This window comes from Salvia hispanica, unplaced genomic scaffold (genome assembly GCF_023119035.1).
Source record: "Salvia hispanica cultivar TCC Black 2014 unplaced genomic scaffold, UniMelb_Shisp_WGS_1.0 HiC_scaffold_1198, whole genome shotgun sequence".
In the NCBI taxonomy this organism is placed as follows: Eukaryota; Viridiplantae; Streptophyta; class Magnoliopsida; order Lamiales; family Lamiaceae; genus Salvia; species Salvia hispanica.
Window position 1 is genome coordinate 6,285 of NW_025951469.1, and position 15,503 is coordinate 21,787.

General features: G+C 38.6%; 2 protein-coding genes and 2 pseudogenes across 2 annotated transcripts; all 4 read left to right on the top strand.

Moving 5' to 3' along the window:
* Window positions 1–235: 235 nt before the first annotated feature.
* LOC125198080 lies at window positions 236–1,949 on the top strand (annotated as a pseudogene).
* A 2,904-nt stretch (window positions 1,950–4,853) lies between these two features.
* LOC125198083 (O-acetylstemmadenine oxidase-like) lies at window positions 4,854–5,414 on the top strand. The gene is made up of 2 exons (XM_048096530.1): window positions 4,854–4,973; window positions 5,064–5,414. Exons 1-2 carry the CDS (start codon window positions 4,854–4,856, stop codon window positions 5,412–5,414), a joined length of 471 nt encoding a protein of 156 aa, XP_047952487.1.
* Window positions 5,415–9,222: 3,808 nt separating this feature from the next.
* LOC125198081 (cannabidiolic acid synthase-like) lies at window positions 9,223–10,842 on the top strand. Its single transcript, XM_048096529.1, has 2 exons — window positions 9,223–10,099; window positions 10,535–10,842. Exons 1-2 carry the CDS (start codon window positions 9,223–9,225, stop codon window positions 10,840–10,842), a joined length of 1,185 nt encoding a protein of 394 aa, XP_047952486.1.
* A 1,768-nt stretch (window positions 10,843–12,610) lies between these two features.
* Window positions 12,611–15,301, top strand: LOC125198082 (annotated as a pseudogene).
* Window positions 15,302–15,503: the final 202 nt, after the last annotated feature.

Here is a 15,503-nt window from a genome sequence, read left to right on the forward strand (position 1 = left end):
CAAACAAAAATCTTAAAAAAGTGACTAATGTTCGTTTTCTTCTCACAAACTAGTAAAAATTCAAATAAGCGCGCCGTTGGAAATATTCAAAATAGTCTCATGTCATATGGTACATCAAATAATAAAAATTCAAATAAAATTTTATTATCATCAACTTTGTACCATCTTTTACCATGACAATTAAGCCTTATAAATAGAACACATTCTCAAACGCAAGCTCATCATCTTATCAATCATGAAAACTCCATCCATCTCATCTCTCACATTCATTCTTCTTCTAGTCATCTCATGCTCTTGGGCAGCTTCCGCCGATGATCATGTCGATTTTCTAGAATGCCTGACTGAGCAATTCCGCAACTACTCCTCCATTTCGAACAATGTTTACACCCCAATCAACTCATCATACACTTCCGTCCTCGAATTCTCCATCCAAAACCTAAGGTTCGGTTCAGGATCAACTCCTAAACCGCAGGTGATCATAACCCCTGAGCACGAATCCCAGATCCCGCGTGTCATATACTGTGCTGAAGAAAATGACATGGAAATCAGAACTCGAAGTGGTGGCCATGACTTAGAGGGACTATCTTATGTCTCACGAGTCCCATTCGTGATCATTGATTTAATCAATCTCAGTGAAATCACAGTGGACGTCGAGGCAAAAACCGCATGGGTCGAAGCAGGCGCAACCATTGGTTCTTTATACTACAAGATTGCAGAAAAAAGTCCGGTTCTAGGATTCCCGTCCGCCATCTGCCCAACTGTCGGTGTCGGTGGACACTTCAGTGGAGGAGGCTACGGCACCATGCTGAGAAAATACGGTCTGGCCGCTGACAACGTCATCGATGCAAGAATAGTCGATGCCAAGGGCAGAATCCTCGACAGAAAATCGATGGGCGAGGATTTGTTCTGGGCCATCAGAGGTGGCGGAGGCGCCAGCTTCGGCGTGATCACTGCCTGGAAGGTACAGCTGGTGGACGTTCCAGAAACAGTCACTGTTTTCTCAGTGTTCAGGACGTCAGAACAGAACGCGACTCAACTCGTCCACCGCTGGCAAAATGTGGGTCCGAATCTCGACAAAGATTTGTTCCTCGCAGTCATCTTAAGGAGGGTGAATTCCAGCCAAGATGGACGGAATGCCACCATTGAAGCCAACTTCTGGTCACTTTTCCTAGGCGGAACCGACAGATTACTTCCGATGATGCAAGAAAGCTTCCCTGAGTTAGGTTTAGTGAGAGAAGACTGCGCCGAAATGAGCTGGATCCAATCTGTCTTATATTTCTCAGGAGCCCCCACAACCCCAGCGCCACTCGAATTACTACTTAACCGAACTCAGCCAAACGTAGGAAGCCTCAAAGTAAAATCAGATTATGTCCAAAAACCTATTCCTGAATTAGGTTTACAAGGAATTGAGAGACTACTATACGAACCAGAAATTCCGGCTACTGTCGTAATGATCCCATATGGTGGAAGAATGTCTGAAATATCTGAATCAGAAACTCCATTTCCTCATAGGGCAGGTAACTTGTTCAAGATTTATAGCACCGTGATTTGGCAGTGGCAACGATGCTCGAGATTCGGAGAGGAATAAGTTGGAGCAGTAAGGTACCAGCTACATGGCTCCTTTATGTTTCGAAAGCAGTCCAAGAGAAGCATACCTCAACTACAGAGATCTCGACATCGGAGTCAATAGCGTTGGAGAAGAGACGAGTTATGCACAAGCCAGCATTTGGGGCATGAAATATTTCAAGAATAATTTTGATCGGCTTGTTGCGTGAAGACTGTAGTTGATCCAGATAATTTCTTCAAGAATGAACAGAGCATTCCAACTTTGCATTCTGAGAAAGATGATTGAGATTCAGGGTTCTTCTATTTATATGATGTAATTTCTTACAATAAAACGCTGCATGCTATTGTTTTGATTTGAATAAGAGGTGCTTAAATTTATTTGATGTAGTTACTTACAATAAAACGTTACATGTTGTTTTGATTTTAATAAAAGGTTGAAATATTTGTTTGATTAAATTTCTTACAAAATGAATAAAACGTTACATCATTTTAGTTTCTCTTTTATTTTATTTTTTTTTCATTTTAGTTTCTCTTTGAGGGATTACATTGTTTAGTTACAGGTATTCCATTTGTGACCATGTAGCATTATTTTGCTATTAAATATTACTCCCTCCATCATCTATTAGTAGAGGTATTTTTTTATACTCCCTCCGTCCATGAAATGTTGTTCGCTTTGCTATTTCAATCCGTTCGCTAAATATTGTCAAGTTTGCTTTTTTCCATTTTTGGTAAATTGAAACCACTTTCCACTAACTCATTACTTTCATATTCTATAGTAAACCAATATATAAATGTGGTACATGTATTCTACTAACTTTTTCCACTCACCTTTCTTCACATTTCTTAAAATTCGGCGAGTCAAACATGGACAACATTTCGCAGACGGAAGGAGTACAAAATTAAGAAAAATATGTAAAATGTGTTAGTTGAGAAAAAAAACAGTAAGAAAAAGAATTAAGTAGAGAGATGAATAAATAAAGTATGTGAGAAAATAAAGTATGGGAGAAAATAAAGTATGACAGATATGTTATTTTTTGCCAAAAAATTCAATGGCTCCATTATTGTGGACGATGCAAAAGAATACGATCAGTCTACAAAGAGACGGTGGTATCATAAAATTTCTTGGATTTGGAATTGCAATTGGAATTAAATTACAATTCCAAATCCTCAATTTCACAATTTGAATTACATGTCAAAAATACGCCTTCCGTCCCTAATATTCCTCACCATTTGACCGGATACGGGTTTTAAGATATACTAATGAAAATGATTAAAAAGTTGGAACATGTGGGTCTTACTTTATATATTAGTTTTATAATAAAATGTGAGTGTGAATGAATTGGGAGGAATAGGGTCCACTATAAAAAATGGTAAAAGTGAAATAAGAAAAATTTTTAGGGACGAACGAAAAAAAATGGGTGACAAATTTTCGGCCCGAGGAAGAGAGAATTTCAAATATTATTAAATAACATACGCACATTCTACGACACATCCACACACCGCACACATTCTTACACACACACACACACATTCTTACATTCTTACACACACACACACACACACTGCACACATTCACACACACACACTGCACACATTCACGCACACACCGCACACAAATGCACACATTCTTACACACACACACACATTCACGCAACCCCGCCACACAAAATTCACGCACACATTGCACAATAAATTCACGCACAATCACACACTTAACACACATTCACACACCGCACAAATTCACCCACACTTCCACACATTCTTACAACACATTGAACACATTCACACACAATGCACAATGCACACATTCAATTTTTCAAAATCAATTCCATATCAAGTACTCCATCCGTTTCGCCATTAGTTGAAGCGAAACTTTCGAAGAAGTTTTAAAAATGAATATTGAGTGTGTTAAATAAATAGATAAAAAGTAAGAAGAGGAAAAGGTTGAGAGAATAAAGTATAAAGTGAATATATTAGAGAGAATAAAGTAAGAGAGAGTAAAGTAAGGAAGAGAAAAAAGTTACCATATAGGGAAAAAGACTCAACTATGAAGAAACTTCCAGATGGTAAATGACTCAACTATAATGAAACCGGGAGTATTTCATTTTGCCAAAAAAAGATTTGGAATTGAATTTGATTCGTTCCATAGAATTCCATAAAATTCCATTTCCACAACAAACGGACCTTAGCAAATTTGATTATGAGAAAATGAGTTTGTGTTTGTGTTTTTTGAGAGGCATGCATGAACCCTATTTATAAGGCTCCCATGTTCTAGTAAGGACATTAAGATTTGAAATGATCCTATTTATTTGTGAACTGAATGAAGAAGTTCAATTGTTAAATATTTGATTCTAGATCTACATAATCGGACCAATTCCAAGCAGCTGATATTTCTTAATTTGTATAATTGTCCAAGTCATTCTAATTTATATGAATGGCAGTGTTTCTGCATCAAGTATAAAAATGAAAGTGGTTTAAATACAATTTTACACGACTTTCACCTCTCAAAATGTAATTGACTTATTCCCTTGTCGGAAAGTCGTGACTAATTTATCAAAATCATTGACCGTCTCGAAGTACATTTATTTTTTTACATTGAATGTCAAAATTATTGTAGAATCTTCATATTTACCAATAAAATGACTTGGTATTTGGGCGAAGTAAGTTAATCCGATTAAGGAGACCTAGAAAAAAACATCAACTTGAATTTGCACACCATTCAGTTTAATTTATCTATTTAAGCAGACCTAGAAGATAAGGTATATATATGGAGAATGGCATATTAAAAAAAATCAAACATTTGCAGGAAAATTAAGACAGTAGACTTTGAAAATTAATATAATAGATTTATTCAAAGGGGAAATACCTTATAAATAGGGAGCCATGCATGCCTCTCAAACAACATACAAACACAAAGTTTAATTCATCTTCTCATCGAAATCATAAACCATGAAAAATCCTTCAATCTCAACTCATCTCTCATTCTTTCTTCTTCTCATTTTGTCAATCACTCTCACAGTTTCTGCTGATAGGCAAGACAAATTCCTTCAATGTCTCAACTATCAATTCAAGAATTACTCATCCATTTCAGATGATGTTTACACTCCTGCAAACTCATCTTACACTTCCATCCTACAGTTCTCCATCCGAAACCTTAGATTCGCGTCCGAATCTACTCCCAAACCGCAAGTGATCATTACCCCAGAGCACGAATCCCAAATCCGCCTGTGGTACGTTGTGCTAGAAAAACTGGTTTGGAAATCAGAACTCGAAGTGGCGGCCATGACATGGAGGGATTGTCTTATGTCTCACAAGTCCCGTTTGTGATCGTTGATTTGATCAATCTCAGCGAAGTCACGGTCGACGTGGAGGAGAAAACTGCGTGGATTGAAGCGGGCGCAACCACGGTATGTGTACTACAAGATTGCAGAAAAGAGCTCCACTTTAGGGTTTCCCGGGGCTATTTGCACTACTGTTGGCGTCGGTGGCCACTTTAGCGGGGGGGCTACGGTGCAATGCTGAGAAAATACGGCCTCGCGGGAGATAATGTTATTGATGCCAGAATAATCGACGCTAATGGCAGAATCCTCGATAGGAAATCAATGGGAGAGGATCTTTTCTGGGCCATCAGAGGCGGTGGAGGTGCCAGTTTTGGCGTGATCACTGCCTGGAAGGTACAGCTGGTGGATGTTCCAGAAACAGTCGCTGTTTTCTCAATCACGGGGAACGTGGAAGAACAGAACGGCGCTGAACTGTGGCACCGCTGGCAATACGGGGGCGCCTCAAGCCGACAAAGATTTGTTCGTTGGAGTCATCGTACTCAGGGTGAACACGACCGTCCTGGTTAACTTCTTCTCAGTGTACCAGGGCGGCGCTGACCATTAGTTTCATACATGCAAGAAATCTTCCCAGAGTTAGGGTTAGTGAGAGAAGACTGCACGGAAATGAGTTGGATCGAATCCACCTTATTTAGCAACCAAATGCCGATAGATCAACTAGATGCTCTGCTCAACCGGACTCAGCCCGGTCTCAGACAGCTCAAAGCCAAGTCGGATTATGTTGGACGCCCCTTCCGTTGAACGTGATCGAAGAGATGGTGAGCATGCTACGTGAACCAGAAGCCGACGAGACTAACTATTACATGGTGCCATATGGTGGAAGAATGGATGAAATATCAGAATCAGAGACTCCATTTCCTCACAGAGCTGGTGCGCTCTACAAACTTGCTGGCCTGACTTACTGGCAAAACTCTGAGGCTGCGGATGCGGATCGTTACATAAGTTGGAGCCGGAGATATTATGAGTACATGACTCCTTACGTCTCGAACTCCCAGGGAAGCGTATTTCAACTACAGAGATCTCGATATAGGAGTGAATAGTTCTAATGGGAAGACAAGTTATGCACGAGCTAGCATTTGGGGGAAGCCGTATTACAAGGATAATTTCGATCGTCTTGTTCGGGTGAAGACAGTTGTTGATCCGACCAATTTCTTCAAGAATGAACAGAGCATTCCCCGTTGCAGGCGAAGTGGACTAAGAAAGGGAACTAAGATATATTCTGATGAAAGTGAACTTGTGTTGTGTTACGTCTCTGAATAAGGCTTTCTGATTAGTCTCTTACGTTAAGTTTCTAGGAGTAATAGTAATTGTATTTGTTGTTCAAAGCATTGTTATTCTAAGAAATTGTTTAATTTTTTTGATGCCTGATAAATTGATTTATTTGTGTAAGTGCTGTATTTTTATGGTTGCATATATTTGAATTTCCTTTTCTTTATACATCCTTTGTTTACAATATAAAGTCTCATTCTTACAAATGTTAAGAAATGCAAAGGAAAATAAGTGGAAAAAGTTAGCTAAATGCTAAATACTCCCTCCGTCTATGAATATGACTCTCATTTCTATTCGGCACGGGTTGTAAGAAATGTATAGAAAAGTGAGTGGAAGAAAGTTAGTGGAATAGGGTCCCACTTGTATATATTAGTTTTAAATGATATGTGGAGAGAATGAGTTAGTAGAATGTGGGGTCTCGTTATCATTTATAGTAATTATGAACCGAGACCACTATTGTGGACGGACCAAAATGGAAAAACGGGATTTCTGATTGGAGACGGAGGAAGTATAAGTTTTACTTTTTTTTATTAATTTATAATTAAATGTAGTGAAATTATGTGAAATGAGACTTTTATATTTTTTATTTTTATAAATATCTGACTTCCGAGATTAGCCTTTATTATACTAGTATTTATTATTTGTACCAATAATAACATTAATTTAATTAACTTGAATAGGATATATTGCGAGAATAAGATTATAACTTTGGGGTTTATTAACAAATCATTAATGGGCTCAAATTAAAATCCAAGCCTAATCATTAATTATTAGCCCAACCAATTCTCCTCTTCAACCCAACTAACTATTTACCCTCATCAGCCCACACGCCATAAACATGGCGGTCTTCTACATTTGAATTGGTTGGGCTTTTAACTGGGCTGAAACATTACATATTTTGGGCTCATAACTTAGTACTACTATTTAATTTTAAAAAACTATTATATGGTTGTCCCTTATATTTCCAAAGCTTAATTCTCTCTTCCCCCAATGTTAATAGAGTCATTTTAGTATTTTGAGAAATTCTAAATCAATAGAGTCATTTCTAGTTTTGGCAAAAAATGATTTTCCCTTTTATTTTATTCTCTCGTCGTCTCTCTTACTTTATTCTCTCTACTTTTTCATCGTCCTTTTAACACATTATTCTTAAACTCCGTACGAAAGAAAATGTCTCTATTAACAAGGAACGGAGAGAGTATCTAATCAGGCAAAGTACAAATTCCTAGCTAGCTCAAATCCAAAATAAAACAAGCACAACCGAGATCACTTTTTAAAATTACAATAGTTATTCGAGTTTTATTGGGAGCTAGAAAAAGAGACTAATCTAGCGCCATTCATCTCGAACTTGACATATCCGTTTTTATGAACTTGACATATCCGTTTTTATAATGGGATAATCTTTTTTTATAAGATGTTACGTTCTTAGATATCCGTGTTTCTATTTTTATGTTATTTATCACTTTGAGATATTATATAATGTTAGTAGTAAGAAAACTTGCTCCCTTTAAACGTTTTCTTATGATTAAGAAAGAAGGCTAAAAGTTAAAACAGAAAACTTCATTCAACAAGAGTGAGAATAATGAATTCAACGAAAGATAAAATGTCAATAGTGCCAACTATGAAAGTTAAAATAAAACCACGAATCATGACTGTGATGTATAATATTCAACAAACTTAAATAAACCATCATATTTGACAAGGAGACGAATCTTTGACTATAACTAGTTAAAAAGTGACCATAATCATCAAAATCACTGCATTACTTTATAAACAGTTACCTTGGGCCATGTTAGGACTGCCACCATCCTTAAAATAACACTTATACCATCATTTCTAGCAATCATTTATACACTAGCGAATAATAAGCTTCCATGTGGCAAAAAAAGACCGCCAAAAAAGGCGGCAGCATATGTTGCACCTTATACAACAATTTTTTTGTCAAATATCGAACACTATACACAGAATCTATAGATTGTTGTGTAGTGTTTGTAATATTGCAGTAACGTTATAATATTTCTATATAGATGGCGTTACGGTGTCACTTTAAGAGGAGTTGTCATTTGCACAAACTCAGTTACTGTAATCATTTAGGTAGTACAAGTTTAATCAGATAAGGTGATAATTATGTATATGCATGCCAGTTGCCACGGTTGAAATTATGATATTCAAGCATTATTATTAAGATCGATTTCTCATTTTTAATATTCACTGCATTACTTTATTAACAGTTTTATAAAACAGTTAACTTTAATCAAACACACTACATTTTTAATTCCTGGATAAAATCTTGCAAACCACTTCTAACTATATGCAGAGTATTATTAAAATATGAGTTCGAATTTAAATTTTAATTAATTATACTACCAAAGTGGTCTTTCATTTTGTAGTCTCTATCACATACATGTGTTTCGAGTTGGACTTAATAAGCTACCAAGAAAGACCAGAAAAGCGTACACTAGATGAAATAATTGACCTTTGTTGAATATGTTGAACATCTATTGTCTTATAGCTAGTTCAAAAACGTTTAACAATTGAAAATAAAAAACTAATGAGCCACCCAATTTGAAAGGATGTCACGATACTTAATTAGTTACTGTATAACTTCGACAAATTGATAATAGTATTTTAAAAATATAGAGGAAAGGTAACCCATCTTATTAATTACTCATTAAATCCGGCATCTAATCAACATAAGTAGTACTAGTATAATATCTTAATGTTTTCTAATGTTAATCAAAGTCTCCAAAGAAACGACTTGAGATTTATTCATCTTATTTCTTTTTACTAAACCCTGCATCTAACATTAAACAACTGAGATTAGACACTAATTTTCCAGCTTCCAAGAAAAAGTTCATAAATCAACATCAAATGTATTTTTCAAGAAAGGAAGGAACTCACATTATATTTTATTTTTTTAAAATCAAAGAAGTGCCGCCAATAGAGACGATGGCGACGAAAAATCCCATTCACCATTACTCATTAAACATTATAAATCGAACACATTTAACTTAATCTTAAAACACAAGTAGAAATAGAATCTCCCTCAACCATGAAGATTCCTTCCTTCTCCACTCTCACTCTCATCATCTTCTTCATCTCCACCTTCTCACCGGCCGCCACCGCCGATGGCCACGACCATTTCCTCGAATGTTTGTCGGAATATCCCGACAACCACGCCCCGATTTCCCACCTTGTCTACACCAAAGCCAACTCCTCCTACACTTCCATCCTCCAAGCCGCCATCTGGAATCTAAGATTCACCACAGAATCTACTCCCAAGCCGCACGTGATCATAGCCCCGGACCACGAATCCCAAATCCCACCAATCATACGCTGCGCCAAGCAAACCGGCCTCGAAATCCGAACCCGAAGCGGCGGCCATGACATGGAGGGCTTATCCTACCGATCGCAGGTCCCGTTCGTGGTCATCGATTTGTTCAATCTCGGCGAAGTAACCGTCGACGCCGAGGCGAAAACCGCCTGGCTCGGCGCCGGCGCGACCCTCGGCGCGCTGTACTACCACATCTCTCAGAAGAGCTTGCTCCTCGGCTTCCCGGCCGGATTCTGCCCCACCGTCGGCTCCGGCGGCCACTTCAGCGGCGGCGGCGACGGCACGATGGTCCGGAAATACGGCATGGCGGCGGATAACATCATCGACGCAAGAATAGTCGACGCCAGAGGGAAAATTCTGGACAGGGAATCAATGGGCGAGGATCTGTTCTGGGCGATCAGAGGCGGCGGAGGCGCCAGTTTTGGCGTTATTGTTGCATGGAAGGTGCTGCTGGTGGATGTTCCAGAAACTGTCACTGTTTTCCAAGTCAGCAAGACTTTGGAGCAGAACGCGACAGAACTTGTCCAGAAGTGGCAGTCTGTCGCGCCCTACACCGACAAAGATCTTTTCGTCGGGATCTTGTTGAACAGGATCGGTTCGACGGTTTCGGCGAACTTCTTTTCGCTTTCCTTGGACGAGCCGACAGATTAGTCGCTGGTCCAAAAACGTTCCCTGAGCTGGGATTGGTGAGAGAAGACTGCGCGGAGATGAGCTGGATCGATTCCGTGGTCAGCTTCGGGCGATTCACCTCCGCGTTGCCGTTGGATCTCCAAACCCCGGCGGATTTGCTGATCAGGAAGGATCCGAATTTGAGTTTTTTGAAAATGAAGTCGGATTTTGTAGAGAAACCTCTTCCGGGGGAAAGGGGGTCAGGGGGTTGTTGAATCTTCTGTTCGCGCCGGAGGCGGTGGCGGGGCTGATCGCCTTCATCCCGCACGGCGGGAGGACGGCGGAGATTTCGGAGTCGGCGCTTCCGTTCCCTGCACAGGGCGGGAACTTGTTTAAGTGGAGACTATTGTGTATTGGCAAGATAACGAGAATGCGCAGAGGTATGTTGATTGGGTGAAGAGGTATTATGATTACATGACTCCTTATGTTTCGAGCAATCCGAGGTCTGCGTATGTCAACTACAGAGATCTCGACTTTGGAGTCAATAACGTTGTGGGAGGACGAGCTATGCACAGGCGAGCGTTTGGGGGGAAGAGGTATTATAAGAACAATTTTGATCGTCTTGTTCTGGTGAAGACTATGGTTGATCCCGAGAATTTCTTCAGATTCGAGGCAAGCATTCCGCCCATTCACTCGTGGTCGAGCGACAAGGGCGTGTGTTCGATTTGATTTGCTTGATTTGTTACATAATTTTGTGTTCATGTTTGTATGTTCGGTGTCTACAATAGACACTTTTTTATGCTAAGTTGACTGGATATGAAAACATTTTGAAATAGGAAAAAATCTAAATAAAAGATTCATATTTTGTTATGTGTTTGTTTGCTTTGGAGAGCAGCTAGCCCTCTTGAGAAAAAAAAAATATAAAGGGAGCAAATCAATTGGACTTGGACTATGATACCGAAATAATTATTTCAAAAATGGTGGGATTATGGATATATATTGAAAAAGTAATGCGTGGGTTAAGTTGATAGGCCCAAATTGCAGTGTGGATTAGCCCATGGGGACTAAAATAAAATGTCCGATTGAAATAAAACGTTTTTCTTTTGGTTTCTCATTAAAATAAACATTTTTAAAAATGAAAACAATACTCTCTTTATTTTTCTTCTCTCTTGCTTTACTCTTTTCATTAACTCAAAACAACACTAAATAAAATCTCGTGTCAAAAGCAAATGTTGCATAACTCCTCTCACTAAAAAGAAACGTTTCCTTTTTGTGTTGTCCTTTAAAAATAAAACATTTCTTAAAATAGAAATAACTTTATCTCTACTTTTTCTTCTTACTTTCTCTCTTCTTTAACTAACAAATAACACTACATAAAATTATGCGTCAAAAGCAACGTTAGGACGGAATGAGTATTTAATGGGACGGAGCGTCTAAACTTTTCTAGCACAACTAACTTACATGAAAGTACGATACTGCCCTTTGTATAGGCCAAAAATGAAACGGTTTGGGCCGGACTCATCATTCAATTAGTCCTTTGCCTAGGCTCAAACTCGTCAGAAGCCCAGCCCAAGCTCATTATTATTAATCCTATATTTTGATTAATATTGTACATACCTATTTGTTTAATAAAATTATACTATTTTATTTAATTTTAAAATCATACAAAGATTATGTCTGTATGAATTACATTTAGATTTTTTATAAATAACACAACCAACTAATTCAACGATTATAAAATATTAGTTTGTATATAGAAGCAAACTAATTAGTTTGCGATGAAATTTACAAGCGAACAAATTACTCCTCCGATCCCGATAATTTGAGACACTTTGACCTGAGCACAGTTTTAAGAAATCTAATGAAAGTGAGTTGAAAAAGTTAGTGGATGTGAGTCCTACTTTTAAAGTATTAGTTTTAAAAATAAAATGTGAGTAAGAATGAGTTAGTGAATAGAGTCATTATAAAAAATGGAAAAGTGAAGTGGGGCAAATTATGTGGGACGACAAATAGAATAACTTATCGAATTATCGGACGGGGAATATATTATAATGCTAATAGATAGTTCATTTTTGTAAAATTGAAAAGTGCAGTCTAGTCTTATTGCAATGTAAATCCGACTTTTCTTCTCTTACCAGAGTTGCAAGATAATTTCCTCCAACTTCATTGAAAATCTACTGTGATTGACATTTGACTTATTTAATTGCGAGAACAAAGTCAATAAACTAATATAATTAGATACATGAATTTCATTATTTTAGCCGAGCGATAAAGGTATTTAACTAAAGAAGGTAGAATGTAGCTTTTATTTTTCTCGTCAAAGAACTTCAATTGGAAAAGTCGGCATATTATAAAAATTCAAAATGAAACGGCTGCAGCGAAATTCAAGCATCGTTCATTACTTAATTATTGCTTGCGTCATTACCATGCATTGAAAAAACCCTATAAATATCACACCAATCCATGCAATATTTCTATAAAACACAAAATCTTATTCTCAAAAAATTATCATACATCATGAAATCTCTTACCATCTCTCTATCATTCATATTTATTATCATATCGACGTGCTCGTTGGCAGCTTATGCCAATGAGCGCGACGATTTTCTCCAATGTCTCTCTCTCGAGACCCGAAATTCCTCCATTTCCAACGTTGTCTACACGACAAACAACACATCGTACACTTCCGTCCTTCAATCCTCCATCCAAAATAGGAGATTCGCTTCTGAGTCAACTCCTAAACCACACGTGATCATAACCCCGCAACACGAATCCCAAATCCCACCTATCATATCCTGCGCCAGACAAAGTGGTCTGGAAATCAGAATCCGAAGCGGGGGCCACGACTATGAGGGACTATCTTACGTATCCCAAGTCCCGTTCGCGGTCATCGATTTGATCAATTTCAGCGAAGTCACGGTCAACGCCGAGGAAAAAACCGCGTGGGTCGAATCCGGCGCAACAATCGGAACCTTGTACTACAGGATTGCAGAAAAATGCCCGGTCCTCGGATTCCCGGCCGGCCTATGCCCGACTGTCGGCGTCGGCGGCCAATTCAGCGGCGGCGGCTACGGCATGATGGTCAGAAAATTCGGGATCGCCGCGGATCATGTCATCGATGCGAGAATAATCGACGCAAACGGCAGAATCCTTGACAGAAAATCAATGGGCGAGGATCTGTTCTGGGCCATCAGAGGCGGCGGAGGCGCCAACTTCGGCGTAATCATTTCCTGGAAAGTACAACTAGTGGATGTTCCAGAAAAAGTAACTGTATTCACAGTGGACAGGACACTGGAACAGAACGCTACTCAACTGTTCCACCGCTGGCAAAACGTGGCTCCTCTGATTAACCGGGATTTGGGGATTGGACTCTACTTATACCCATTGAATTCGACGGTTCAAGCTACATTTTTCTCTCTTCCTCGGCGGCGTCGAGAGATTACTTCCAATGATGCAAGAAAACTTCCCTGAATTAGGTCTGGTAAGAGAAGACTGCTCTGAGGTAAGCTGGATTGAATCGCGCTTATTCTTCGCACAGATCACCGGATCATCACCCGATAATCAGGATCCGCTCCGAGCTCTGCTCAACAGAACACAGAACAACGTCAGACACTTCAAAACAAAATCGGATTTCGACAAAAACCGATCCCTGTGTTCGGGATAGAAGGCATCGTGAGATTGTTATTGGAACCAGAAGCAGTGAGGGCCTCGTGTTCATGATTCCGTAGCGGAAGAATGTCAGAAATATCCGAATCCGAGACTCCATTTCCTCATAGGAAAGGTAATTTGTACATTCTTGCTAGCACGGTGTATTGGGACGACGGCGATGTGGCGGAGAGGTACATGAGTTGGGCGAAGGTACTACGGTTACATGGCTCCGTATGTTTGAGGTCTCCGAGGGCTGCATACCTCAACTACGAGATCTCGACATCGGGTCAATAACCCTAATGGAAAGACCGGTTATGCACAAGCGAGCATTTGGGGTAAGAAATATTTCAAGGGAAATTTCGATCGTCTTGTTCGTGTGAAGACTGAAGTTGATCCGGAAAATTTCTTCAGAAACGAACAGAGCATTCCCGCCCTGTATTTCAAGTGAATTAAGAAGGGGAGTGAGTGAATTTGGTAATGCATTGTAGTATCCCATTGTTTTGTTTTATAGTGTTATTGATATTTGTGTATGTGATTATTTCTTTTATTATATTGTAGTAATAAGTTGGTTGACATACGATAGTTATATAGCAGTACTACTACTATTTTGAATTTTCAAGCACACCTAAAAAAATGTACTACTTTCACAGCAAAATTATTGAATGGTTAATTGAATCTTCGTTTATTTCTATCGTCTTGTTCAAGTGAAACCATGGTCGAACCAAATGATTTCTTCCCAAACGACAGAGCTTTCCGCTTCCCAATTGCTACCAAAGAAGCCTAGTACGGATATTTTTTTAGTGACTGGTTTTGGAGTGCAATTTTGACTTTCTATGTATGACAATCTTATTTGGGCAAAATTTTATTTTTATCATATTATGATTATAGCCATAAGGCGATCAGTAGACAGTTGGCTGTCGCCCCCACCATGCGACTAATTTTCCATTATCCCGATGTATATTTTCCATATCCGCCCCTCGCCTCCGATGGCGTGACGAAAAAATAACATTTATCGCCCCAAGCTCAATTGAAATAACATCCACGACTTGCTAAGTTGTATGACATGCCTCGATCCAAAAATGATTTCTGCTTTTAATATTGATAAGCTTGCATCTTGCTATTCTTTACCCAAAGGACTTACATTGACTCAACATATTGAATTGTTTAAACAACTTGAAACTTTTGTTGATGTTGTGAGAAGAGATGCACGATTAATGCTATTGAAGATTTGGCTAGCCTATCTCGGAAGATTGTTGAAACCAAGAAAGATAAAGTTTTTTTCGTTGGTTTGTCGTCTGATTGAGTCGGTATTGATCTTACCAGAGTGAGCATCTCTGAAAGAGTATTTTCAGCAATGAAATTTGTCAAGACTGACTTGCAGAATATGATGGGAGATGAGTGGTTGAATGACAGTTTAGAAGGATACAATGAAAGATCCATCTTTGCTAGTGTTTCTAATGAAAGAATCTTAAAATATTTTCAAGATATGGATACCCGTAGAAATCAGTTGTCTCAGTTAACAGATGCTAGAGCTACTTGAATTGTAATAGACTTTCATTTTGCTAAAAAAACATATTGAAGTATTATATTTAATATTTTATTATTTTATTATTTTATTATTTTACTACGCCTCTCCGTTTTCAATCCTGGACCCTGACGGCCATAGGTATCTTCGTTCATTTTGGTTTTCTATTTCTTGTCTGACAATCCAAATTTTCGTGTTCAGTTCATTTCTTGCTAAA